We start from the raw sequence: 27,097 nt of genomic DNA, 5'->3' as shown, positions 1-27,097 counted from the left end.
GGCCCCATGCCCCCTTCCCCATTCACGCCCCACCCTGCTCCCCTCCACCCTTTGCTTTGCCAGCGGTGCTCTGAGAGGTGAGGGGACTTCCAAACCCCTGGACCCAGGGCCTCCTGGGTCTCTGTCCTCCTCGGCCACTCTGCAGCCCTGGAAACTGCTGCCCCCCTCCCTTAGCAAATGCTCTTCCCACGAGGTCTCAGCCCCTTCCTGGGCACCCTGCACAGCTCCTCCCGATTCCCTGAGCCCCCAGGAGAGCGTCTCTCCATGCCTCCCCATCCTCCATGGCTTTTCTGCAGACACGCGCCCCACGATGGCCCTGCCTGTTCTCGTGGCTTCTCCTCTCCCAACAATCTGATCAATGCTCCAGTCTGTGTGGCGCCCTGGCCTCTCTCCCCGGGTCCCACACCTGGGCCCCCAGCCTGTTCCTTCAGACTCGACCTCCCCAGATCAGTTCTCCTCCCTCACGACCTCTGCCAGCCGCTGTGTCTGTTAATGGAGCCGCAGCGTCTCCGCTGGCAGCTCGAGCATCGCTGGTCCCCCTAGTCCACCTCCTGTGGTCCTGTCCTTTACTCCCAGCCTCACCGCTGCCTACATCTCAGTCTAGAACCACCGCCCAGGACGGCGGAGAAGGACTGACCTGCACTACGACTTCGTGGGGATGGGGACAGAGAGGACCCAAGGTCCCCAGTGGACACACGCAGCAGCCCAGGGTCTCTCGGTCTACACTGCCCTGCAGGCTGCTGGGAAGGGGTCTTCCTAGTGTTGCTTTCATCACGAAACCCTCCACTCAGACCCCCGCTGGATCCCCAGGGCTAGAGGCAAACTCTCAACTCTTCAGTCTGAAATGCAAGGGGCTTTGAAATCTGGCCAAACCTCCCTCTCCAGCCGGGGGGCACGTCCCGCCCTCAGACGAATTAGTGCCTTTCGTCCACTCTGCTTCTCAGTTTGCTCCTAAGGGATCCCACCCCCTGCCTCTGACTCGTCTCCTTGATTTCCCCTGCCCTCCGTGCGCTCAGCACCTGCTTAGATCTCTGAGCCCAGGGATGTGTTCCGGGCCTGGATCACCTTCATGGTCACGCACGCTTGTCTCTCACGTCTGCCTCTGTCTCCAGTGGGGTTCAGGTTCCCCAAGTGAGCAGGGTAGGCCCACCAGTCTCTCTCTCCATTTTTTTTTTTTTTTTTTGGTGAAGAAGATTCTCCCAGAGCTAACATCTGTTGCCAATCTTCCTCTTTTTTTGCTTGAGGAAGATGAGCCCTGAGCTAACATCTGTGCCCGTCTTCCTCCACTTTGCATATGGGACGCCTCCACAGCATGGCTGATGAGTAGAGGATGTCTGCACTGGGGATCCGGACCGGCAAACCTGTGCCACTGAAGCCGAGCGTGTGGAACTTTAACCACTGGGCCACATGGCCAGCCCCCTGCCTCCCTCTTCTTATCTGCCTGGACTTGACTCAGTACAGGGGGGATGTGGAGGGAGGGCCCTGCCAGCAGGGTCAACAGTGGGCGCTTACCTGTCGGAGGACGCCCTGCAGCTCCTTGCTGGACCACATGTCAGACAGGAGGAGCCGGGCAGCTTCTGCAGCCTTGGGCGAGGCACTGGTGGGCGGGAAGTCCATTTGTGGGGTGAGACTCTGGGAGGCCCGAATGAGCACCCTCCTCCCCCCGCCCCTCCCCTCCAGATCTTGGAGACGTGGGGCGGCCCCAGAGTGGGTGCGAGGAGCCCCCTGGGCTGGCTCCACACAGTGGGCACAACCGCACGCTCTGCCCTCCTAGAGGGTTCTCTGGGCCATGACGGGGAGATGCTCTGCCCCGGGCCTTGGCCTCAGAGGACAGAATGGAATAAAGATGGAGCGGAATAAAGTTCCCACACCATTGGGCCTGTGGCCTCGTGCCTCCTGCTGGCCCTCCGAGGACTCAGTGTCCCCTGCTGACTCCCAGCCGAGGCGCGTGCTGCCTTGAGGCCTGGCTGCTGGACCCTGAGCTCATGGTGCTCCAGGCTTCTGGACCTTCTCTCCATTCAGGCCCTCCCCCCACCTCAACTCCCCTTCTGGGGTCCCTGTCCCCCCCTCCCCCTGCCCTGGCCACTGCACCTTCTCGGGTCCCCGTCCCCTCCCGCCCACCTGCTGCGGCACAGGTTGATGACGTTGTTAATCATGCTGCTGGAGAAGTGCTGCTTGGCCACGTGCGGCTGGGAGGCCATCAGGTTCCTCACGGTGTAGCAGGCCGAGGACAGAATGTCTTCCGAGTTGTTGGTGTTGCCAGTGTGACTGGTGAGGAGCCTGGTCACCTCCGGGAACACTTGGTTCCCTGGGAGAGAAGCGAGTGGAGGACATGGGGTCAGATGGCCGAGGGAAAGGGGGCGAGGGCTTCCCTCGGGGGCCACAGTCCTGGACGGCCATCAGCCAGGCTCCCAGCCAGGCGGCCCCTTGAGGGTCTGCTCCAGCTCCAACGTGGGGCTGGGACCCCCATGGGACCTCACACTCCTGCTCCCATCCCTAGGTGGCCCTCCCTTCCCACCCCCGAGCCTGTCTCGGGCCAGCTTCCCCTCTCGGGATGCTCACCCCAGGGACCGTCAGAGGGTGACCTTCCAGCGGGCTCTGGGAAGTGGGGGTCTGCCGAGCCCTCTCTAGAGGGGCAGGCAGGTGGGGGTTCTGACGCCGTGGGGGCACTCACCCATCACTCTGTGTAACGCAGGGTGGCGGGACATGTTGCTCAGGAGGGAGGCTCCGGACCGCACCACATCGGAGTTACCAGATTGCAAGAGGCGAGCGATCTGAGGCAGGCCCTTCTCCTTCAGCCCGATCAAGTGGCTCATCCCACTGGACATCTGAGCAAGAAGGACAAGTGAGGACCTGGCCTGTGGCTTCCCAGGCACCGGGGGCAGACAAGGGCCGGGTAATCCCAAACAATGGAGCCCCAGAACTTTTCCTCTGGGGACGTTGGGAGCACAGGCAAAGACAGACACAGATTTGCTCACACACCGACAACTACAGAACAGCCGGGCGAAAATGTACCTTCGCCTGCCCTGACCCTGGTCTCGGCTCCCGGAGCCGCCTGGAGCCCGAGTGGGCAAGGAGAGGGGAGGCTTGGTCTCCTCATTCGTGGGGGCCCAGAATCAACCTCCAGAGCGCAGTGTCAGATGCCACTGCACCCCCGTCTGTCCTGGCTCTGCCTCCCTTACACGGCTCAGCAGCATCTGCTCGCGTGAAACCACATGGTCGAGGGCATCTGTCAACTGGAGAAGCTCTGACCATCTTGCTCCCACTTCCCTACCTCCGGAGAATTCAGTATGACTTGGGAGCACTTGCCCGAGACAAAGATGGATAAGAGAGGGTCAGTGCCACACGGACATGGGATCCAGGGTCCCCTGGGAGAAGGTCAGCTCATCCGGGCCTCTAGCAACACAGCTATCCTGGCTGTGACCTGAGCCAGGCTGGTGTGGCATTCCTAAGACCCCCAGCCCCTCCTCTCAGTCAGGAGAGTTTCTTCTTTCCCCTCAACTCCCACTCGCCCCGCTTCCACCCCGCTCCCTTTTGTCCTAAGATGAGGCCTGGCTGGCTGCCTCCCCATCCACGTGCTTCCTGATTGCAGACAGGCCTCCTTGGCTCCACCCGTCTCATCACGTCCTCCAGACCATAATTGGCCTCCACATCTCTACCGATTCTGCCACATCTTCCTCTGGACCAGACCGTTGTCCAAACCCGCTATTTATACCTCTGTCAGTTCAACAAACGGGAGAGTCCTCCTGCCACAAAAACTCCCCGGATCTCCATACCTGACCCAAGCCACGGCCAGCTCGGGGCCAGGAGTCACGAGGCAAGGGGCGTTGTGTGGGCACAGACAGAATCCAACAGGAGGGCGTTTGCCTATGACCCACCTAGCACCCGGGAGACCCCGGCAGGCAGGGCTATTTCTGCCCCGTCATCATTTCTCCAGCGCCCAGCCGGGAGCCCAGCCTGTGTCAGACCCTCTACCCGTGTTCGCAGAACCAGGCTCTGAAGCCCTCCGTGTTTGATGGACTCAGACCGGGACAGGCTCAGGGGGAAGCAGGGGCCGCGCCTGGGCCGCGAGTCAGAGAACCGGGGTCGGGGGAGCTGCGGGAGGGAAGGGGGCCCCCTCACCAGCCCCTTGCTGGCGGTCAGGTTCTGCAGGGCGCCGGCGCAGGCCTCCAGGGTGGCGTCCTTCTTGCTCTTGCCCATGAGGTTCAGGTAGGTGCGGATGGCATCCGAGTGGCACAGCCAGCTGCTGCCCTTGGGGTTGGTCTCCTCCTCGGGAAGGGGGCAGTCGTAGTTGTTGTTCTGAGGACAAACAGCAGATCAGTAGGGAGCACTCTGCTGCCCCCAAATCTCAGGGTCCTGTTCCCAGATGGGAGGGACCCAGGACGCTCCTGCCCACTGCACCCCTTCCTCCGTGCACCGCGGCAGCTCCACAGAGCGAGGGAACATCCATGGTCCTCTGGGCTGTCCCCGAGGGAGGCAGAGAGCATCCCATATCTTGGGAAGTATGCTCCAGGCCGGCCTCTGCCCAAACCCTTCAGCTGCATGAGGCTGCTTTTGGGTCTCACATCATGATGCTTCCTTCCCGCCCAGAGTCAGACCCTGGGCCTGACCCCCACAGGGCCAACAGGGTGGTCCAGGGCCTGGAGGCTGCCCTCCCTCTCCCTGCACCCTCCTGCTTCTGGGGAAACCTGGATGTTCAGGAGGCAGTGGAATCAGGCCAGAGAGGTACAGAGTCCTGGCCACCCCCATGTCCTCAGGGGGCACGGAGAAGATGGGGACACTTTTCCAATGAGACAGGAAGAGAGGGTGGGAACTGCAGAGGGCTGAGCTTTTGACCTCAGGGGCCCCAAGGACACGGATCCCTCTGTATGCAAGATGGAGGGCCCTCCACCCGGCTCCCGGGTGCAGCGCATCCCAGGACAAGGCTTCAGCACGGGCCACCCCCTGGGGCCGGTGTCAGGCTCCGGCTGGGCAGAGAGAAAAGGCAGAAAGAGGCCGAGGGACCCAGAGGAGTGCCCGGCCGGGAGCGGGCGGCTCTGCCAGTGGAGGGATGGTGCTCACCATCGTCTTGTCGCTCTTGTTGCTGAAGCAGCCGGTGGAGGACTTCTCGGTGTAGGCGTTGCGGGCGTTGTACTCCAGCTGGCGGTAGCGGGTGGGCACCTCGGCATCCAGGCGGTAAGAGAGGTTGTGCAGGATGCACATGCAGTTCTCCACGGACTGGGGACCGAGAGACGCACGACCTGAGCCTCCACCCATGTCCCACGGGCTCGCTCCCTGCCCTCAGTGACGGGAGGGGGCGGAAGAGCAGAGGCACCCTCCCCAGTCTGGGAAGGTCTCCCGCTGACACCCCCAGGAGCCTGGATTTGAATCCGGTTCTACCATTTCCTGCCCTTGTGAACTCGAGTGACCTGCTTCACCATCTGGGACTCAGTGTCCTCAGCTGTAAAATGGGGCAGAAGTTGTCTATTTCGCTGGGCTATTGGGAAGATTATACATGGAAAGACCCTATCATGGGGCCTGGCACACAGTAGGACATGACAGACAGTGGCTACTGTGTGTGTTGCTACGGGCAATGTGCCAATGGTCAGACTGGGCCGTTGAGAAATCCGCCTTCCGTCCTGGCACATACTCCTTCGGGGGCAGCCCTGACAGTTTTAGGTCCAAAAGCCATGGAGTCCCAATGCCCTCACAGTTCTCTCTTTTCATGGTGAGTCCTCAGCTTTCAATGCCAAAGGTGCTAACCCATCCCAGGGAACCGGGACCCGACACTTCGCAATGGCGGCTGCTCCCAGGTCCACGCCGTTGTCCTTTAGTGACCAGGCAAGGGTTTGGGGCAGCTGATTTACCCTCCTGATGAGGTCTGGCCCTCCTCGGTTTGAGGGGATCTGACTTCCAGGACCCGGGTGTACACAGGCATAGGAAGCTTTATGCCACTGGGATCTGGCTGGGCAGCCAGGTGATGGACGAGGCTCCCTCCTGAGGCCCTGTTGTCGCTTCCAATGGGGGAGCAGGAGACAAAACCCTCCACGAGGAAATCGTGTGTAGGACCCGTGTCCACGATGCCCAGCCTGCCCTGACCATCAGTGCTCCCTCACCACCGTTTGCCGTGGTGGAACCGTCTCAGCCCGCGGTTTATCTTCCCTCCGCCATGCTCCCTTTCTGCCTGTCTGGGCTAGTCTGTCCAAAAGTCCAGAGGAGCTGTGGCTCAGCCAATGGCCTTTTTGGGAAGACAGCTGTGGTCGGCTCAGGGAGGGACTGGGGCCCTGGGGCATCAGTGTGGACTCCTCAGGCTGCGGGCAGCAAGTGCTCCTGGAAAGCCTGTTTGCGCTTTTTCATGTTTTGCTTATTAACTGAGTCCTTAAAGCAACCCGAGAGGTAGACACGATTGTGATCACCCACGTCTGAGCAGAGTGTAAACTGAGGAGCAGAGAGGTCATGGCCCGTCTGCCCTCACAGCCCCAACAGGAGGGAGAGGTTGTGCCTCCAGCCCTGGGGGAAGGGTCGGAGTGCTCAGCATCCAGTGCTCCACGGGCCAGGCTCTGGGCTCCTGTCCTGTCACCAGGCCAAGCCTTAAAGGCTCCCAGAAAGTGCAGACCCACCTCGTGGAGTCTGGGAGAGAAAAACGTCAGGGCCTGGAATCCGAGATGCTGCCCTCATTGACTCGAGGAGAGGCCCTGGGCCTTGGGGCTCCAGACAGAGAGGAGGGGTGGGGGCCGGGGCACCCCCTGGGTGCCACCCTCTTACCTTGTCATCACAGCGGCTGGCTGCCACACAGTTCTGGACGTAGGCCATGAGGGAGTCAATGAGCCCCGTGTAGTTGCGCATGGTCTGGCGGCCGGCGTCAGCTGAGCTCAGGTTCCTGAGGGAGAGGACAGAGATGGAGGGGGATGCGGAGAGGGAGGGAAGAGAGAGCAGAGAAGGGCAGGAAGAGTATGGTGGGGACACGCGGGGAGACAGCACGGGGGGAAGAAGGGCAGGCGGGAGGGGTGGAGGTTGGAGGTTGTGGTGGGAGGAGAAGAGGAAAGGAATGAAGAGGAAAAGGAAATATATAAAGAACTCATACAACTCAACAACAACAAAACAAACAACCCGATGAAAAAACGGGCAGAGGATGTGAACAGACATTTTTCCAAAGAAGATATACAGACGGCCAACAGGCACATGAAAAAATGTTCAATGTCACTGATTACCAGGGAAATGCAAATCAAAACTACAATGAGGTATCACCTCACACTCGTCAGAATGGCTATAAGTAACAAGACAAGAAATAATAAGTGTTGGAGAGGATGTGGAGAGAAGGGAACCCTCATACACTGCTGGTGGGAATACAAACTGGTGCAGCCACTATGGGAAACAGTATGGAGATTTCTCAAAAATTAAAAACAGAAATACCATACAACCCAGCTATCTCACTACTGGGTATTTATCAAAGAACATGAAATCAACAATATAAAGAGACTTATTCACCCCCGAGTTCATTGCAGCATTATTCACAGTAGCCAAGATGCGGAAGCAACCCAAGTGCCCATCAACTGATGAATGGATAAAGATGTGGTCTATATACACAATGGAATACTACTCAGCCTTAAAAAAGACAAAATCGTGCCATTCACAACCACATGGATGGACCTTGAGAGAGTGACGTTAAGTGAAATAAGCCAGACAGAGTAGGACAAACACCACATGACTTCACTCATATGCGGAAGAAAAACAAACACACGGACAAAGAGAACAGTGCAGTGGCCACCAGGGGAAGGGTGTGGGGGGCTGGGCAAAAGGGGTAAAGGGGCAAGTATATATGGTGATGGATGGAAACGACTATTGGTGGTGAGCACAATGCAGTGAAACTGATATTACATAATTACCTGAAATTACATAATGTTATAAACCAATATGGCCTCAATAAAATCATTAAAAAAAAAAAAAGAAATGAGGAAGAAGGAAGGAAAGAAAACTCATTCGGCCAATTCTGCCCAGCCCCTACTGAGGCTGGGATGGAGTCTCCTTTGAACTCAGTTCTTTTCGCCCTTCTCTCCTCTCACCTAGTCCCCAGGACAGTAAATTTTATGACTGTCAATGGCTTCACTGCACCTGACACCCTGTTGAATGGGGCCTGGAAGCTCAGCTTGTCCATTGCCCAGGGAGTCTGTGGGGCCAGAAGAAGCTCTGTGGGGTCTGGGGCTGGGCGCTGGATCAGAATGGAGCCAGCAGGGGCTGGGCTGGGACCGCACGCCCCTCCTGGGGTAAGCTGTCTGCCCCCAGTAGGGGGCTTGCTCCCAAGCAGTTGGGGCCATCTGCTGGGTGCAGGTGGGTGGCAGCCAGCAATAAGGCCTTAGTTACCCTGGCTTTTCATCTTCCCAGCCTCTCTGCCCCCCTGGGGGCTGCTACAGGGGGCTGGTAGGGAGGAGCACAGGCCGAGACATGAGCACATGTCAACTGCACCCTTCACTCTGGGGCTCCCAGGATTGGGAAGACAAACCCCATTAGAGCAAGGTCTGACCCCAAGGGGGATTTGCTCAGCTGCTTCACCTCCACCCCAGCACTGGGCCCCCCGCCAGCATGTAAACCTTCTCCCGAGTGAGTACGTCCAGGTCCCTCCCCAGGTCCCCAGGGACGCTGCCACACCCCATGCAGAAGTCAGGGACCTTGGGGGCAAAGCAGTGCCATCTTCACGCCAGTGAATATTGCACATGGTTTTCCAATCAGAGCCAGGAAGTGACTCATTGGGAGCCAATCAGTAACTTTTGTCTAAAAGAAAGCTCTTTAAGATGGCACAAGAAATGCATTTCTCAGGGCCGGAGGAGGGGCAAATGGTTGCACCAGCTTAGATATTCAGATCCAGGTGCTTCCACGGGGAGATTCCTAACCAAGTCTGTGGCGACCCCTCAAAGGAGGTTGTGGGGTCCTGCGCCTTATCCAGATCCAGGGGAGTTAGGAATGCAGCCCCTCGTCCTGGAGTCTGCCCACGAGGGTCATGTCGGACGTTGGGTTCCCTGCCCCGACCGAATCTTGGCTGAGATGGGGCTGCCGGGGAAGGGCCCTCCTCCCTCACCTCAAGCAGCCCGTGGCGTTGAAGAAGACCTCGGGGTCCACCACTTCCCGGGACACATTGCTGTTGCCGTCACACCAGCCGGAGAAGGGGATGATGACGCGGTCAGCCAGGACCGGCAGGGCATCGGCGATGAGCTCCTCCTTCAGCTCGTCCGTAGAAGACAAGTTCCAGAGCAGGCCTGGGGTGGGGACAGTCAACCCAGCACACGCCAGGCTCAGGAGGGCCCCAGGGGCCGAGGTACCACCCCACCCGCTCCAGCCCGTGAGCCCTACTGAGCTATCACGTTCTGGGTGGGAGGGTCTATCTAATCCAGTGTCTGATTGTCTCAGGAGCCCATTTCCCAGCGTCTCAACTAGACTGCAGGCTCCTGGAGGGCAGAGGGCAACTCTCTCTGAGGCCAACATTATGCACACAGAAGATGATCAAAAAACATTTGATTGATAGTGGTTTTGAATACAAATTTCAGCACTCAATCTTCTGATGTTATTTCCCACCTGAAAGGCATTCCAGAAATACATATCCTCATTCCTCTGTGCACGGTCTCATCTTCCCAGTCAAATATGAGGGCTTCACAGTGACTTCTATCTCTTGTGCCCCCACCCTGAGTATTAGGGATATCTTTTGCATGCAGGGTAGATGCTTAAGACCTCTGAGCTCCTCATCCACCCGACTCTCTCCCTGTCACCTGCAAATCTCAGGGTCTGTGGAGTACGGATCCTGCCTGGACCCCAGCCTTCCACTCCTTGCCCTGTATCCTCAAAAGGACGTTGACCCCTTGTGGGTATGCACAACACCCAGGGTCACCAACTGGACACAACTAACCCGGCCTCTCAGGCTCCTGGGAGATTGGCCTGAGACCAGATCTGCACAGCTGTGGTTGGCCCGGCCTGGAGGGACTGTCCCACCGCATCTTGGGGCCGCGGCTGGCAGTCTTGCTCCCGCCCCACCACCCGGGTCCTCTGTGGCTGGGGCTCCTACCGGTCAGCTGTTTCTGGATCTCGGTGCTCCCGGTTCTCCTCAGGAGGCTGACGGCCTCGCGGATTCCGTTCTGCCTCCGGGTCTCCAGCTTGTTGGTGGTGCTCCGAAACACCAGGTTACGCAGGGCGCCCGCCGCGGCCTGCTGGACGTTCTGGTTGGGGCTGCGGAGGAGGTCCACCAGCTTGCAGATGCCTCCCAGCTGATACACCTGTGGGGACAGGGGTGCACGCCGCCCGGTCAGGGAGGGGAGGCTGGTCTCCTAACTTTGCCCAAAGCGCTATTTCTCAGACCAAAAAGCCTACTTTCAGTTCAGAGACATCCACACCAACCAGAACAAATAAGCAGTGCGAGGTGATGGTAACCGACCAGACCAGGAGCCAAGACAGGGACCCGGACCCTCGTGTTCCTGCATCCCAGTGGGAGACCCTCAGAAGGTACCCTCCTCTGTGAGCCCTGAATCCTGGACTTTCCAGAAAATGCATATACCCATGCCAGCCAAGCTGGGAGGCACCAACAGCCCTATTTCCACCATAGATGCCTGGTGAGAGAGGGCGTCATGATTCGGGGAGAGACAGACAGACAGGCAGAAAGGAGGTCAGGGAGGAAGCTGAGGAATGGGCAGTAGTCACGTTCTTCAGTGGAGCGTGAGAAAGGGGACTTCTGTGGAACCCACGGCTGTCCCCGAAGTGTCTCTTCCACGAGCAATGGAGGAAACATGCCTGGCTCGTGTCCACTCCAGCAGAGGGCTCTGCTCTGCACAGAGGGTTCAGATGCCCAGCTCTGATTTGGCCAATGTCAAGCACGCCCCTCGCCCCAGGCAGAGTGAGAGGGAGCTATGCGCAAATGCCCATTCTCATCTCGAAATGTGAGGCTGGGCTGACACACTCAGCCCCTACCCAGGCCTACAGGAGAGGAAGGGGTGCCACCAGTTACCTGTTGCTTGGCAGACTCATCCTGGAAGCAGGTGTGCTGGATGTAATAGGCCCCGATGGCCTGGTACTTCTCATCCTGGGAGCACAGGTACTGCACAGCCTTGGGGATGGTCAGCCCACTGCATTCGATGTCCTCACTGCAGATCCTGCGGGGAGCGGGCAAAGGGTGTGGGTGACAAGAGCCCTGGGGCAGGGGCTCGGAACTCCCCCATGCACTCCCCAGCTTCCACAGCCTCATCTTCCCTCCGGAGAGTGCCACCAAGGCAGCCCCAGGCGCACCTGGGAGAACACTCCTTGTGGAACGGCTCCTCCAGAGGAGGGAAAAGCCTCAATCCATGGTGAGCACTCGCTGTGATGAGCCCTGGTCATGGGGTAATGTCCAAGCAGGTGAGTGACCTCTATGCTGAGAAAAATTTCTGCCCTATTCCTGAGGAAAAGCTCCCCACCCACTCTGCCACCTCTCATGTCTGTGCCTGGTATTGGGAAAATGGAAGACAACGGCTGTGAACCTGTCCATGTATCCATATCCATCCATCATCCATCTGTCATCCATACTTGATCCATCCATCCATCCATCCATCATCCACCCACCCATCCACCCATCATCCATCCATCATCCATCTATCCATCCATCCATCATTCATCCATCATCCATCCGTCATCCATCCGTCAACCATCCACCATCCATCCACCCATCCATCATCCATCCGTCATCCATCCGTCAACCATCCACCATCCATCCACCCATCCATCATCCATCCGTCATCCATCCGTCAACCATCCACCATCCATCCACCCATCCATCATCCATCCGTCATCCATCCATCAACCATCCACCATCCATCCACCCATCCATCCATCATTCATCCATCATCCATCCGTCATCCATCCGTCAACCATCCACCATCCATCCACCCATCCATCATCCATCCGTCATCCATCCATCAACCATCCACCATCCATCCACCCATCCATCCATCATTCATCCATCCATCATCCATCTATCCATCCATCCATCATTCATCCATCATCCATCCGTCATCCATCCGTCAACCATCCACCATCCATCCACCCATCCACCCATCCATCCATCATTCATCCATCCATCATCCATCCATCCATCCATCCATCCATCCATCCATCATTCATCCATCATTCATCCATCATCATCCATCCATCCATCCATCCATCCATCATTCATCCATCCATCATCCATCCATCCATTCATCCATCCATCCATCCATCAATCCATCAACCCATCCATCCATCCCTTTTCCCTTCCTCCCTTCCTCCCTCCATCTTCCCACCTTTCCTCCATTCCTCCCTCCATTCCCAAGTCTAGCTAATTCTTCTGCACAAAAATTCTCACATCTATTCCTTCTTCCCATCCTCAGGGCCACTGCCTTCCTTCTGACCATGAGTACTCCGATGGTGTCTGCAGCAAGAGATCCCTCACAACTGGCTCTCTTCTCCAAACTCCCCTAAATACAATTTTACACACTTTTACCAGATTAGCAGTCCTAAAACCCTGTTCCCTGTGTTTTTCTCATCCGCGGCTACTCCATACTACAGGTGAAATTCAAACAGATGCACATCCAAAGGCACGTGTTAGGGTGAACCATATGAAATGCCTGATAGTCAACATTTTTTGTGCCACAAAAGCAGAAATTTCATGTTTTAACCTAATAGTCTGGCTCTGCTGTGCCTGACTGTCCAGCCCCTACCAAGAATCTGCTCCAGTAAGACTCTTCTCTCCACTATGTCCTGATCAGGGCACACCTGTGTCTCCGTCACTGCCCATGTGACCGGCTGAAGTGCCACTTCCATGAACCCTCCCAGGGATGAGAAAGCTCTCTTCTGGGAACCCCCCGGCTCCCTGCTATTGACTCACAGGCTGCCTGTCTGGCTGTCTGTGTCCTGGTTCCCCGAGGGCAGGGGGCAGCCCCTTCTGTGGCGCCCAACCCTAGGCCACTAGAATCTCCCAGTGTTTCCAGAGGGAGCCCTCGCCTCATCTGTACCGGCCTCACGTCTTGCCACAGTATGTGCTCAAGAAATATTCGTGGTTTTAGTGTGGCAATCCAATTCGACTTCTGGAAAAATCTCCCAAGGGCCAGAGCTCTCTGGTCTTATTTCAGCAGCAGCCCGCCCCACATTGAGATGTCACCCAGCATCTGCCAGTCAGACGTCATCTCTAAATGGCTTGTCACTCACCCCCCCTCCCTGTCTCACCCAGACCCTGTCCTCTCAGGGCTAGACAAGAACCTGACCAGTCTCCAAGGGAGAAAGCTTTTTTAGTTCTCCAAATCATCCTAAATATACCTTATGGCCTTTAAGTAGCTAGGAGAGGGTCAGCCTTAGAATGGGGCTCTGCTTATTGTCAAAACAGTGTGGTAAAGTAGGGAAGAGCACAGGATGGTGCATAGGCTGTGTGGCCCTGGGCAAGCCGCTTAACATCTGTTTCCTCTAACAGGATTCTAGCACCTGCCAGGAACGGGCTATGAGGATGAGAGATGAAGAAGGCAGTGTTCCCGGGACCTCCATGGGAAGTGGTTCAGGGGTTCCTCGTGCAGCCTAGGACAGCCCTGGACTGCTCTGCTCATGGCGGTGTCCCCTGCCCTCACCACGGGTCCAGGAGCATAGTGGATGCTCAGTAATGTGTCAATCAAATGAATAAATGATCATTAGGTGGTGACACAGGGCAGTGCAGAGGTTCACGGGGCTCTGAGCCCTGGAGGGCGGGCCCAGCGTCCTCGAGACATGGTGGCCCATGCCTGTGGCTCTTTACAGGACACCCCACTTGGTCTCCCTCCTTCCCACTGGGCACTGGCCCTTCAGGGTTTACAGACAGGAGCTGCTCCCTGTTTCCCAATGCTAGATGGCATCCCTCGGTCTTTATGTCCATTTGTCCTGCTTGTCTTTTGTCCGATAAGGTGGAGCACAGCCCCATTCCCGTGGTCCACATCAGAATATGGATAGATTTACGTGACTAAGATCAGAGAGTCTCAAACCCCAGTGTGAATTACAGTCCCCTGCAGGGCCTGGTGACACCACTGGGCCACCTCGGGCTCCTGAGTCAGCGGGTCTGGGAGTGGCCCAGGAACCAGTATTTCTCACAGGGCTGCTGGTGGGAGGACCCCACTGTGAGCACCGCTGGCCTGGCTCACCTTCTCTAACGAGCCCCCCTCTGCTCATAACCCCGACCCCGTAACTTCCACGCCCACGGCATCTGTTCTGGTGTGAGGGTTCCATCCCCCCTTCACACTGAGAACTCCCCGAGGCCAGGAGCTCCCCAGGCAGCGACAGTGAACTCCCAGGGGTCAGAGGCCACATCTTTCCCATCCTCCGGAGCTCCCTTGCAGAGCACAGCCAGGCTGACCTCTGCCTCCCCTGGCCGCACTCAGCCACCCCACCCCAGCCAGCTGCACTCACTTGGAGCTGGCCCTTGAGTGGCCAAAGGACAGGTCCTTGCTGCAGGACATGGGTGGGACGTACACCGGGTCCTGCTTGGAGGTGCAGGACGGCGGGCGCCCGGGGCACTTCTTGGTGGTCTTCTGGCCGCTGCAGGTGCTATAGAAGCTATAGCGGTTCTGGGTGGTCTTGTGGCCCTTGCTGGTCAGCGTGCCCTTGCGCAGGGTGCCCCGCGGGTCGCAGTAGAGGTCGGGCTCGCTGCGGCTCGTCTTGATCTTCTGCATGAAGCAGATGTCGCTGCCGGTGCCGGGGGTGTTACAGCTGCCCCGGGGGTAATGGCGGCCCCAGTTCTCCATCTGGCTGTAGGAGCTGAAGCGTCTGTTGTCCATCTCCCGCTTGAGGGTCCCATTGTAGATCTGGCAGAGAAAGGGAGAAAGGCTCGCTCAGGGGGCCTGACCAGGGAGCCCGGATCCGTCTCCCATAGGATACAGCCCTGCCCCGGCCCCACAATGATGCTCATGCAATCCCAGATGTCTGTTCGGAAGGAACCTCAGCCATCATCGAATATATTATCATTCAAACTGCAGGTTGTGACTCATTATGGATTATGGAATCAATTTAGGAGACTGTGACTGTCATTTAAAAACATAAGATCCAGCAAAGAAGATGTGGTGTATCTATATATATAATAGAATACTACTCAGCCATAAAAAAAGACAAAATCGTCCCATTTGCAACCACACGCATGCACCTTGAGGGCATCATGTTAAGCGAAATATGCCAGACAGAGAAAGACAAACACCATATGATTTCACTCACATGTGGTAGATAAACAAACTTATGGACAAAGAGAACAAATTTAGCGGTTACCAGGGGAATGGGGGTGGAGGGTGGGCACAAGGGGCGAAGGGCCACCCTGATACGGTGTAAGACAAATATTAATGTAACTGAAGTTTCACAATGTTATAAGCTGTTATCACCACAATAAAAAGAAAATAGGATCCAATCATCTACACTGGGATACAAAATATCAGAGCATAATGTAGCTTAGCAAGGGTGCGTGCTGTTTTGTGAAATGACGCATGGGTGCTTGCTACAATGTAGAATGCACTTCCTACTGTGGGTTGCAGTCAAAAAAGTTTAGCAGCCACTGATCCTGCCCCACATGGGCCAGACCCGGAGGGGTGTCAGGGGCCCAGAAAGCAGAGGGGCTGCCAACACCCACCCGGTGAGGTCAGAGCAACAGGGGGGACTCTCGCCCGTGTCTCCAAGCCCCGTGCCTTCGCAGACGCCAGCAGCTTCCGACAGCCAGCCTTCCTTGGCCACTGTACCCAGCATGGGGACATTTCTCCTCCTCTGGTCACATCGGTTTTCCACTGACATTTCTCTGCTTATTCCTCACGTTGCCTCCCTTTGGCCGGGGCAAAAAGAAACTGTAACAGGCCCTCAAAGGCCAAACGGAGAAAACGCTCCTGCTCCTGGGCATTCTGTTCCACGGGCACCTGCGCTCAAGGTGCCAGGGGGCTGCAGGGTGGGCTTTGCTTCAGGCCGGGCAGAGGAGCAACCCATCAGGAAGACGTGAAACAATGGGCGCCCCAGGGCTCTGGGGGAGCCCACCCTGGGAGTCCACCTCCTGGGAGGAGCCTGCAAAGCTGCAGACGTGGCAGGAAGGAGCTCCAAACAGAGCTGCCCAAGGAGGACTTCCCTGGGAGCCCACAGGCTGGCAGGTCCGCCTGCTCTGACTTGTCCCGAGACTGGAGGATCAACATGGGGCCTGATGAAATGTCTCCACACAGGTGCGCACGTGGACTCGCCTTTGCCTGGATGAGGCAGGGCCAAGTCCAGCAGCCTGGAGCCTGCCCGCCCCACCCCACGAGAGAGGGAGTGTGTGTGTGTGTGTGTGAGTGCCTGTGTGCACGTGTAGGAGAGGTGTTAGGCAACGGAGTAACTCCCGTCCACACCGGGTCTAGCCATGAAGGCTGGGGAGGGGCCTGCCCTGGGGGAGTCTTAGAGTCTTAGAGAGCAAGAACCACCGAGGGTCAAGCTGCAGTTACAAGTGGCATCTAAATCGAGAAGCCGGAAACTGCTAACCTTGGCAATGGCGCGCCCGTATCCTCCACGCACACACCCAGCTGTGCACTCAGGCGGGCACAACTTTCTTCCCCAAATGGGGTCAAAGCAACCCACTCCGAAGGGAGCTGGTGCGTGGGCACTGGGGAGGCAGAAATGGAGGACGACAGGCAGAAGGAAGAGGAGCCGGGAGGTTTCTGAGCATGTGGACGGCAACGTGCACTTTGCAGATTACATGCAAAACACGCAATTGGCCCCACGGCTTTCAGCCAGTGGCCACACCGGCTGGGCTCTGTTCTCTCAGGGGGAGGAAGGTGTCGAGGGCACTCTGGAGGGAAGGTGGGCTCAGCCTGAAGTGGAAATATGACAAGGGACGCTCTCGTTCTCAGTAAATGACACTCCTGGATGTCATCTCAGACACCTGCCGAGTCCAACGCCGATCCTGGTCCACACCCAGCAAGAACGTGATGGTGCTGATGAAGCCAGCCGGCAGAGGCTCTGGGCGTGCTCTCCTGAGCCGGGAAAGGGAGCCGCAGGCAGCCCCGCCAGGTCTCAGTAAGAGGAGGCCACCTGCTGGGAACGGGGTGCTGGCTGTGTCTGCAGGGTGCGGGCGTGGTGGAGATGCCCCTATGGGACCGAGTTTTCCCATCCCCCCATCAGCCACACCCCAGTGGCGTCAACCATTGCTGGGAACCCCACCCCAGCTCCTGTGTCATGGCTGCTGGTGGGCTGTGTGTCTGAGGACTGCTGGAGATGACTCTCCAGTCATGTCACTTAGACAAGTGGGAGCAAAGCTTCCTCTGGGCCAGGACCCGTCCTCTCCTAGAGCCACACGGGGCCTGGCTCCCCTCTAAGGCTCAGCCAGGGCAGGCTGCCCCCAGCCCTCCCTGCACGGATGGCCTGTGACCTTCCCCCGTTTTTTCTATCAGGCTGGAGTGGCGGGGGCATCTTGACTTCCACAGCACGGGGACCCTGGAGCCACACTGCCTGGGCTGAGACCTAGCCAACTGCCTGAGAGGTGGTCCTGAGGGAGTCACTTAAACCCAATGTGTGTCAGTTTCTTCATGCGTGAACCTGGTCTAATAATTGTGCCCAGGGTACAGGGCTGTTGGCAGAATCGATGAACGAATGTTCGTAACGCGCTGGGGACAGTGGGATGTCAGCATTGGCTCAGGGGGAACATCTGTATCCCTCTGACGCTCAGATTGGGGACAGGCTGGCCGCCTCTCTGACCTGGCTGAGGGTTTGCGAGCCTACGCCATACCTGAAGGAGTCACCGGGTCGGCACTTGCGGGGGACGGACCCAGGAAGCCAGGACAGCCCACAAAAGGGGTGCAGAGTGTATTCAGAGTCCCACGCTGGTCTCCCCCGAAGGACACAGGACAGGCCTCATAGGTTTCAGAAAAACAGAGAAGTGTGGGCTGCCTAGACGGTCACCCAGCATGAAGCCAGTCTTTATGATGGACGGTGTGGTACCTCTTCACGTGGGCGTCTGGGGCGGACAATTCTCCATTGTGCAGCTGCCCCAAGCATTGCAGGCTGCTTAGTGCTCATGGCCCCCAGGCCCTAAACGCCAATAACGCCTCACAGTCATAGTCCTATTTGCAAACACTCCCTTCCAGGTCCCCAGCGGGCAGCTGCGGCCGGGATGGAATGCAAGGGCTGTGTGTGCGAGCCCACGTGTCCACCGCAGGTGGGGAGCCCTGTGCCAACGCCAGGTCTCCCAGGCACACCCCACGCTCAGATAGCAATCTGCTGGCAGCTCCCCCACTTCGCACACAAAGGACAGTGAGACACATACACACTCCTTGTCTGGTTGTCTCAGGCTCCCTTGGGAAGCTCCAGGCTCAGGTGGAACGGTCCATGGATCAGAACATTCCGGAGGGTGGAAACTTGACTTCCTGGGAGCAGAGTTGACCACTCAACCAGACAGCAGGCTGGGCTGGACAGCTAGGGGGAAGCCCGGGCTGGTGTGTCCACAAAGACATGCTTCTCTACCGGGGAGCCCAGTGGGGCTTTTATGGGGTCCACGCTTGGAACCATCTTCCAAGGTGGGCCTGAGAGGGCTGCTCTTAGTGAGGAGCCTCTCCCAGCTGGGCTCTGCTCGGCTCCCCTCTTCTCTAAGGACTGAGGTCTCATAACTCACCCACTTCTCTTCTCTGGTCCCCTTCCTTCTTGGAGAAGCGTGGAATTGACCCCCCATGGAACGCTCCCCGCCCCTCAACATAATCGTCTCTTCTTGTTCCTCCTCAGGTCAGGGAGCTCTCAGGGGCCACGCCCCCCATTTTGCAGGCAAAGAAACAGTTCTGCAGGGGCCTAAGCCCAAGTAAAGCAGCATGAGCTCAAGATCCAGGCCCTCAAGCAACTGAACGTTGTCAGTTTCCACTCCCGTGGCGAGTCCTCCTCAGTCTGAAGAGGCCCCCAAACCGGAGGAGGTTCCGTTCACCCAAGATCGCCGGACAGGACGGTGACTAACCACTCAGAAAGGGACGGCGTCCTTTTATCCTTCCATCTGAGAATCCTCTCTGATCCCACTGCACAAACGGTGGTCCCGGCCGCCATCGGTTCACCATCGGTCCACCACCACACAACTGCCAGCCCCCCACCACCCCGGGGACCCTGCTGCCTGCCTGCTGGTGCCACCACCTTGCCCTTCCTCAGACAAAGCCTTCGTTAGCCTTGCTTGACATCTGCCAGGGTCTCTCTGCCCTTTACAAGACAAACCCAGCAGCCTGGCCCGTCTATCCAGTCAGCTCTCCCCTCCCCAACATGCCGCTTTATGCTGCCCGGTGACTGCAGCCACCGCCTGGCCCTCCTGCTTCTGCTCAGACGCGTCTCCATCTTGGACGGCCCCCTCCTCACAAATCCTGCACTTCTCCAACCTGTGATCCCCACCCAGCCTGCTCATACCCAGCCCAAAGCCTTTCCCCAGATACCGGTGGTGCTCAGAGCTGGAGCCGCTCCTGCTCAGCCCCCCGTGGGCCCGGTGTCTCTAGTAGCTAATGTCGGGTTCTGCCATTTCCCCAGGCTCTCCAGGGCAGAGGCCCTTTACTGTGCCTGGAACAGGGCTGGGCTCGCAGCATGCGCCCAGTACAAAGGAGCGCTGGGAGTTGCCGTGGCATTTGTGCTGGGGACGGAGATCTGGGCTGCTGATTGGCAGTGGGGCTCCCTTGGCCACCATGGGCACAGGCAGCCACTGCAGACCAAGTCAGCTGCTCGGAAGGTGGGGCATTCCCGATGGGGCAAGCCGTCCAGGAGGCCGCCCAGCGGGGGCTCGGGCTCGGGCTCAGGTCCAGGACTCTTCCCTTCACCCCTTGACCTGGGCGACAGCAGCCAGTTGGCTGCGTCCAGCGAGTTCTATTCCAGCCCTGGCTGACCAGAGGGAAGCTGCCTGGCTCCTTGGGAGCTGGGTATGTGCTGGGCAGGCCAAGATGAAAAGAGCGTCTGTGGCCCCAGCTATTAGCCCATTTTGAAACCAAGCTTCTGGCAGCAAGGTGGGGCTGGCCAAACCGGCTCTGGGGTGGGACACGCCCTGCCCCTCCCTGCCCAGTCACACACCCGGCCGGCCGACAGGCCACCTTCAGCTATATAACCTCTGACGCCCTTCTCCAGAGAGCGAGCACACACAATTTCACGGGGTCCCCGAGCCTCTGCTGCTCCCCACTCAGTGCCCGTGGGAGCCCCCTCTTCCTGGGATTTTGGTCAGGACCGGGCACAGCCAGGCGGCAAGTGGCCTTTACAAGCTCTGCTCCACCCCCTCCAGGGGGTCTGGAGGGCATAGGTCTTCTCCCAGCAAGGGCTGCCCAGGAGGGGCCCTCAGGGCCCCAGGGCGTGGGGGGGTTCCCCTGGGGATGGGGTGGCTGCTTACTCAGCGGTTTGAGTCAGATCCTTTAGAAAACTTGTTCTGAATTACCCACCACGTCAGGGAGCCTGAGTCACCAAAGGTGGGACTTCAGGGCGTGGGGTGCTGCTCCCGACCTCCTCCTGGGCACGGCTCCCTCTCCGGCTCAGAGCAGCGGGGTCCCACCCCAGGCTGGCCCTCCTTTCTTTCCCTGGCATGCAGCTTCGTGGGGCACATGGAGGCCAGAGCGGCCTCACCGCTCAGAAGCCGGGACGTCTGGGCAAAGAGCAAGGCCGTCGGGCTCGGAGGCGGCAGGGGTGGGCGCGCCAGCTGTGGAGCCCTTGAGGGCCAGGAGGAGCTGCCCCCACGGTTCCATCACCAGCCCCCTGAGACCAGCAATGCCTACCCTCGTGGGACCCCCACTCTGTGAACCAAAGGACAATGGCTGGTGGACGACCAGCTCCCTGTCTACTCAGAAGAGACACGACAGAAATCTGAAGCAGCCCGATGCCGGATGGTGGGCATCCTTTATCACCTGAATTTTTAGAATGTAAGAAAAGTTTGGATGCTCACTAGGGAGTACATATTTCGCCAGAGATCCGATTAATAACAGCGAGTGTCCCCTACAGCCTTTGAAGGCAGCAACTGTGAGCTGACATCGATCAGACCGTGGCTCTAGGGTGAAATCTTGCCCTTGTGGGCTCGGGCCCCACGTCTGCCTCTCAGGGTCAGGCCCACCGTCCACTGCGGCTCCTGGGGCTACAGGGGACCAGGGGACAAAGGCACTGTGCACCCCAGCACCCAGCTGAGGGTGGTGCTTGATGACATCTGATTCTGAACCAGCCGTGCCAGCTCCACCCTCAGCTCTGCCCACACGGCCTGCTCCCTGCTCCATTGCTAAACTGTGGGAAAAACTGATTTTCTGAAGATTTCTCTAGGACCTCTCCTCCTCCACCCCTGAGAACTGGGTTTTTTCAGCTCCTGACGCCCCTAGGAGGGGCTTGGGGATCAAGGACCTTAGGTTTCATATGCAGACATCTGCTCCATCTTAGAGAGGAGACCCTGGTGCGTGTCTGCCCTCCAGACGGGTCTCTCACAAGCCCAAGTGGCTATGAAGCTCGGCCACGTCTCTTTCACGGACACAGATGGTCAGAGGGACGGTCATTCCGCCCTCCAGAGACCCTCGTTCTGTGGTCACAGCTCTGGCTTTCAAACCCAGAGGCCGGCTCCATGGTCCCAGCAGCAGTTCATCCCGGGGAGGGAAAAGCAAGGGGCCGCACAGGGTCCCACCGTGATATGACTCCTGGAATCTCGGATGACGTGCCAGCTCCCTGGAAGAGCCTATTTGAGGGAGGAGAAGATCCCACTGGGCCAGACGCCCCCAACCTGTGCTGGGAACTCTGGGGGAGGCCCACTGGCCCCTGAACTGTGCACCAGGCTGGGAGGTGCTTCCAGCCATCGGAAGAAGAGGGCCAAAGGCAGGGATGTGGGAGCATCCCCAGGGGTAGACGCTCACCTGGCCCAAAAAGGAGCTCCTTGGAGACACCAACAGTGGGAGGAAATCACTCCCGAGGATGAGACACCCAAGAACGTCACACGCAGGGAGTGACCCTCCAGGGCTGGGGTGATGGCTCCCCCCATTGGAAAACGAGGCTGTGTGCTCCCACACACACACCTGCCCATACGGGACACACGTCACCTCGCCAGGGGCGGACTCAGGTGGGGAAGGTCTTGGAAGCTCTTTGAGCATATCCCAAGAACCCCTTAGTGGGTCCGGCCCTTTACAGTTTGCACAAAGCTTCTCCTTTCATCATCCTGTTAGAACCTCACGGCTCCCCATCTCCCGCCCGGCCTGTGAGCGTCAGGGCAGAGAGCTGCATTTTCATTCTCTCTGTGAGCAGATTAAGCTCAGAGACCTGGAGGCTGGGCTGAGGCCACACAGCTAAGATGTGGCTGACCGTGAGCCGGGACTCAGGTCTCCAACCTCCCTCCCAGTGTTGGTCCTCTAGCCCTTCTGCCCCTAGGGTCCAATGACGCGAATGACGTCTAAATGGCAAAGAGCCCCTGCTATTAGGGGGTGCTCTGGAGGAACACCGCCAGCATCTCTGGCTAGTCGAGGGCCGGAACCCTAGAAAACCCCCTCCCCCAGGGATTCCAGACATGGGACGTGCCTGTCGCTCTCTTTTGGTCAATTGTAGGAGGTCCCTGGAGACATTAAAGAAGAGTGTGGCTGCTCAGCTGTGTGACTCTCCTGCCCGAAGACCTGGGCTGGAAGGCCCTCTGTCCCAAGGGACACCTGTGGGCAAGGAGCAGTCACAACTGGTCTGTTCTGGCCAGAGCCATGAGAAGGCAGGCACGGAAAAGTGACTTCTTGGTACCCCTTCTACCAGACCTTGCTCCAAATGCACCAGTGAGCACGTACACGTTGGCACAGAAAACGGGGAGTCACGTTGAGATGGTGGCTGAGGCCAAGCCTGGGGTCCCCTGGAATTAGGTAGGAAATTCTTTGGGCTCTAGAAGCTGGGCCACCCTGCTCCAAGCCTTGGGGGCAGTCAGGAGGGAGCAGGAGGGAGGGATGGGACACTAGCCAGCCCTGAGCGCCCCAACTCTCTCCGATCTTCCGCCCACAGCACGATTCTCTTCCCCCAGCACTGTGGGGCCTCCGAGAGCTGGTTAGGGCTGCAAGGAAATGTGGCAGAGGCCTGGGATTTCTCATGGGCCCTCTCTAGCTTAGCCTCCCAGGAGTAATCCCACAGAACTCAGCCCACTGTGGGGCCCTTGACTAGTACGGACAGCTGTAGACGCTCAGACAGAAGCCTCACCTTGAAATGCTCCATTAAGAAAAGTACGCAGCCAGGTAGGAGTCTGGTCACCCTGGTGAGGGAGGGGGCTCCACGTTGTCACTTTTCTCCTCGGCCCTCAGCTCTCCCTGCTCTCATGGATCAGCTTTGGGAAAATCATCCTGCATGACAAGCTTATGACCCAGAATCTCCCCCAATTGTGGCACATGCACTGTTGTGGCTGTGAGGGGACAACAGTGCATTTAAGAGCACAGCAACGGCTAACACAGAAACACATAGACCCCTCTTCCTTTCTCCGCTTTGATTCCCATGCAGAGAAAGTCTTGGCTGGTGCCAGTATGTTTCTTTAACACTTGCAAACCTCCCTTTCTGAGCAGAAAGGGAAAAAAAAAATTATCTAGCTGGAATTAAATAATGATTTGTTTTCATTCTATTTATTATTACTGGTTATGTGATGGTTTGCTTTCATTTACGGCAAAGGATACTGTTCTTTTTCTTTTGAGTTAGTGATATAAAGTTTCCTTTCAAAAGAAATTTAAAAGCGAGTCCACTAAAAGTAAATAAGTAAGGATTGGTGTGATGACTTCACAAAAATCGTGACAGCAAAATGGAAATGACCCAAGTTCGAGATGCTATTGCCATGGTGGCGAGAGTTCCATGATATAACAGTGTGACAAGGAGGACTGGGCTCGGGGTTGGAAGATCAGGGTTCTAGTCTGGTTCTTCCCTGTCCAGGTGAGCAGGCTCGGGGAGTCATCTCACCTCTCAGAGCCTCAGTTTCCCCAACCATGGAGTGCCCTATAAGGCCTCTTCGGACTTTCGGCAGTCTACAGGTCAGCCCTGCTGGAGTTCCAGACAGCCTCCTTCACAGCCTAGCTCAGGGCCTCGGAACAAAGCTCACGGCCCAGTCTTCAGGCCCTCCCAGGCCCGGCCCTGTGCACTGGGGGGGTGGGAGGGGAGGCGCTCCCATCTACAGCCCTGCAGCTACTTCGCTCTCCAGCTGCGTCTCTACACCCCGCTGCTCCACCACCCGACTCGATTCTGTTTTTCAGCTGAGTTTGCTCTCCGGGGCGGGAAGGCCTCTGCAGGGACATGCCAGGGCCCTCGGGGAGAACGCTGAGCCTCACCCAGCGAAGGGCGGGGCCGGCTCTTCCACCCACTTGGGAAATGCTGCTGCCTTTGTCTCACTGGGCCCAGCGACGAAAGGAAAACTCGCAAAGCAGAAAAGAGGCACCGGATGATCTCCCCTGGGCTTTGTGCTGACGCCCCTCCGTCGTGTGCCCCCTTCCTGGCTCTGGAGCACGGGCAGCTGGGCCTGGCAGAAGAGAAGATGGTGACCGACTCGTCTCCCAGCCCTTGGTGCCTGCTTCCTCCTCTCACTCCTCACCCCTGCTCCCCCCGCCCCCACGCCTCGCAAAGCCCATTGGGCTCTGGACTCAGCTCCGCCAAGCCCCACCTGTGAGGGACGGGGCAAGCCCCTGCGCTTCTCTGTAGCTTGATTGCCCTGCAAATAAAATTGGAAGAACAATACCTGGTTCGCCTACGATCTCACAGAGACCAAGGAAATGAGAACACGAGCACTTTGTGTCAGTTCAGAATGCTGCACTAATTCCGGGGGATTGGGAAATGATGGGGTCCTGGAGACCCAAGCTCCTCCCGCGGGAGAGCAAGCGTAAGGTGAAGGCGCTGGGACCTGAGCAGCCTTGCAAGCTGCCACTTGCCTGCTAATCCAGAACCCGAGGGCCCCGGCCCCAAACCTCTAGGACTCTGGGGACCGTGGCTAGCACTGGTCCCATCCCGCCATTTACAGACGAGGATGCTGACGAGCTTTCTGATGGCATGTGCTGCAAAATTCGGCATGAATTCTATCCTCTCTGATGCTCTGCTGTTTGACCTGTTAGTTGTTTTGGACTATAGTATAAGAACTGCAAAGACTGGTTGGTTGAGTAGATTGGGTCTTATCAGGGCAAAAAAAAAAAAAAAAAAAGAGGGCCGAAAACAAGGCTCTACTAATTTTCTTCGGGAGCAAAATAAAGAAGTTTGCCACCATCCTTGATTCTTCCAAACTCCCCTCTCAAGTTTCAGAGGCTCTATGTTGAGTCTATGTGTGAGGAGGAAGGCGAGAACAGTGGCCAACCCATATGGAACCCAACCCATACAGAAGCTTCCTTCTTGGGAGAAGACAGCATTCCCGCTCATGGCCAGAGAATTACCTGCCTCACACTGCCTCAGTGGGCCCCAGGTCCACCCCAGCACTGGCTCCCAGCCCAGCCGGGAACTCAGAGCTCGACGCAAACTGAAGGGAAGGGATTGATGGAGACCCATTAAGCTAAAGGAAGATGTCAAACCCAAGGCAGCTGCTGTCTCGTGAGGATGGTGGAACGCCTTCCTGGGGACCGTCTGAGCTGCCCACCGTGTCCGGGGCTGGCAAAGCCCATTGCTTCCCACTAACTCCACGTCTGCCACACTGAGTCCCCGGGCAGGGACATTTCTGCCTGAACGTTTTGGGTGACCATATTGCCTGGCCTCTGCCCCGCCACCCCGCCAAGGGTCCACACAGCCAGGACAGGGACACGTGACAGTCTGCCCTCTCTGGGTCTGGTGCTCCTCACTGGGGCAGGAGGAAGCAGTGGGCCAGCGTGCTCGCTCGGCTCAGAGGGGCCTCGTGGGTTCTGTGCCCCTCCCCCCGGGAAGAGGTTGCAGAAAGCCAGCAGCTTCCGAGACCTCTGGAGCTGGCGACATGCGGCCAGCTGCCCTCCTGGTGATGCCTGATCTCTGTAAACAGAGAAGAGGACCCAGGGGCTCCTGTGAGCCCAAGCCCCACGCCCAGGAGCATCTCTCCTCTGCCCCCTGCTCTCCTTTCACTCCCATTCCAAGCTCAGCTCCTCCAGGCGCCCGCCCGGCTTTCCTCCACCTAGCCCCGCCCGTGGATACCACCTGCCTCTACTCACTGGAACCATGCCCTTTTTTGCAAGCCCGTGGGGCTGATTTGGGGGCATTCTCTGACCTCTCCCCGCACCATCAAGGACACAGCATGTGGAGGTCAGAGCTGCAAGGAGATGGTCTGAGCAACTGTCTGGTCCTGCTGATGATAAACTGAGGCCCCGTGGGGGTCGAGGTCCCAGCTACAGTCACCGGGGCAGGGGTGGAGAACCCCGCGCTCGGGCCAGCGCTTACGGCCTCAAAGGAACCCTCGCTGGCTCACCCGGACCGCAGCCGGGAGGAGGGGCCTCAGGCCTGCCTGAGGGGCTGAAGTCAGCCACGCAGAGAAAATCAGCCCAAAAGGAAGCAGCTCGCATTCGGCTCCAACCCAAGGGAGCAGGAACTTCTCTCGGGAAAAGCAGGGCCACTCCAGTGGACGGGAGGGCCCATCCCCAGGGACACCCCAGACACCGGCATCTGCCCTGGGCCCCTCCTCTGCGGTCCGAACAATGTGTCTGAAAAGGTGCCCTATGCCGGCCGCTGCTCTCTCCAGGGAGGTGCGCCCTGGGAGCCGGCCCCAGCTCTCACTCCCTTGCCTCATTCTCTCTCAGGCACGTCCTGTCCCTCGGCAAGTAGGAGCCTTGTCTCTTCTTGTTGGGTGCAGCCTGGGGCCCTGTGGGACCCTCCTATCTCCAAGGGCTGGGTGGGAGTGAGTCACGAGCTGGCAGCAGGGACACTGCGCTGGCAAACACAACAATCGCTTCCTTTTGGAGCAGGAGCCGTGCCCGCTCGGGAGAAGGAGCCTGTGTCCACTCTGTCTTTCCCTCCCCCGGACTTTTCACGGACAGACAGAGGCCCAGCAGGCACCACCCAAAGAACCCAGCTGGGGCGTCTGGAGCGCGGAATTCACAGCTGAGAAATGGGAGCAGAGGAGGAGGTCGTGCACAGGTTAAGTCAGGGTGGTGACTAGGAGGGGCCATTTCTGCCGTGCCTGTTCCCCCCCCCATAAAACTCAAGTAAACAATGTCCTACGGTCTCTCCATCCTGTGCTGAGGGTTAATTAGCTGCTGTTTTCCTGGTGCCCGGAGATGCT

At 58.0% G+C, this 27,097-nt stretch overlaps 1 protein-coding gene across 2 annotated transcripts in view; it reads right to left on the bottom strand.

The window, feature by feature from the left end:
- PKP1 (plakophilin 1) overlaps positions 1–27,097 on the bottom strand; it is a 48,514-nt gene that overhangs the window by 5,225 nt on the left and 16,192 nt on the right. For both annotated transcript variants that reach the window (XM_046679743.1, XM_046679742.1), the window contains exons 3-12: positions 14,392–14,786; positions 10,964–11,108; positions 10,031–10,238; positions 9,053–9,230; positions 6,745–6,859; positions 5,062–5,217; positions 4,123–4,299; positions 2,675–2,828; positions 2,122–2,308; positions 1,513–1,597 (exon numbers count right to left, since the gene is read on the bottom strand). In XM_046679743.1, the coding sequence (XP_046535699.1) occupies positions 1,513–1,597; positions 2,122–2,308; positions 2,675–2,828; positions 4,123–4,299; positions 5,062–5,217; positions 6,745–6,859; positions 9,053–9,230; positions 10,031–10,238; positions 10,964–11,108; positions 14,392–14,786 (1,800 nt within the window). The remainder of the gene's footprint in view (positions 1–1,512; positions 1,598–2,121; positions 2,309–2,674; positions 2,829–4,122; positions 4,300–5,061; positions 5,218–6,744; positions 6,860–9,052; positions 9,231–10,030; positions 10,239–10,963; positions 11,109–14,391; positions 14,787–27,097) is intronic.

The sequence above is a fragment of the Equus quagga genome, chromosome 12, assembly GCF_021613505.1.
Source record: "Equus quagga isolate Etosha38 chromosome 12, UCLA_HA_Equagga_1.0, whole genome shotgun sequence".
Lineage (NCBI taxonomy): Eukaryota > Metazoa > Chordata > Mammalia > Perissodactyla > Equidae > Equus > Equus quagga.
This window is presented reverse-complemented; position numbering and strand designations above follow the sequence as displayed.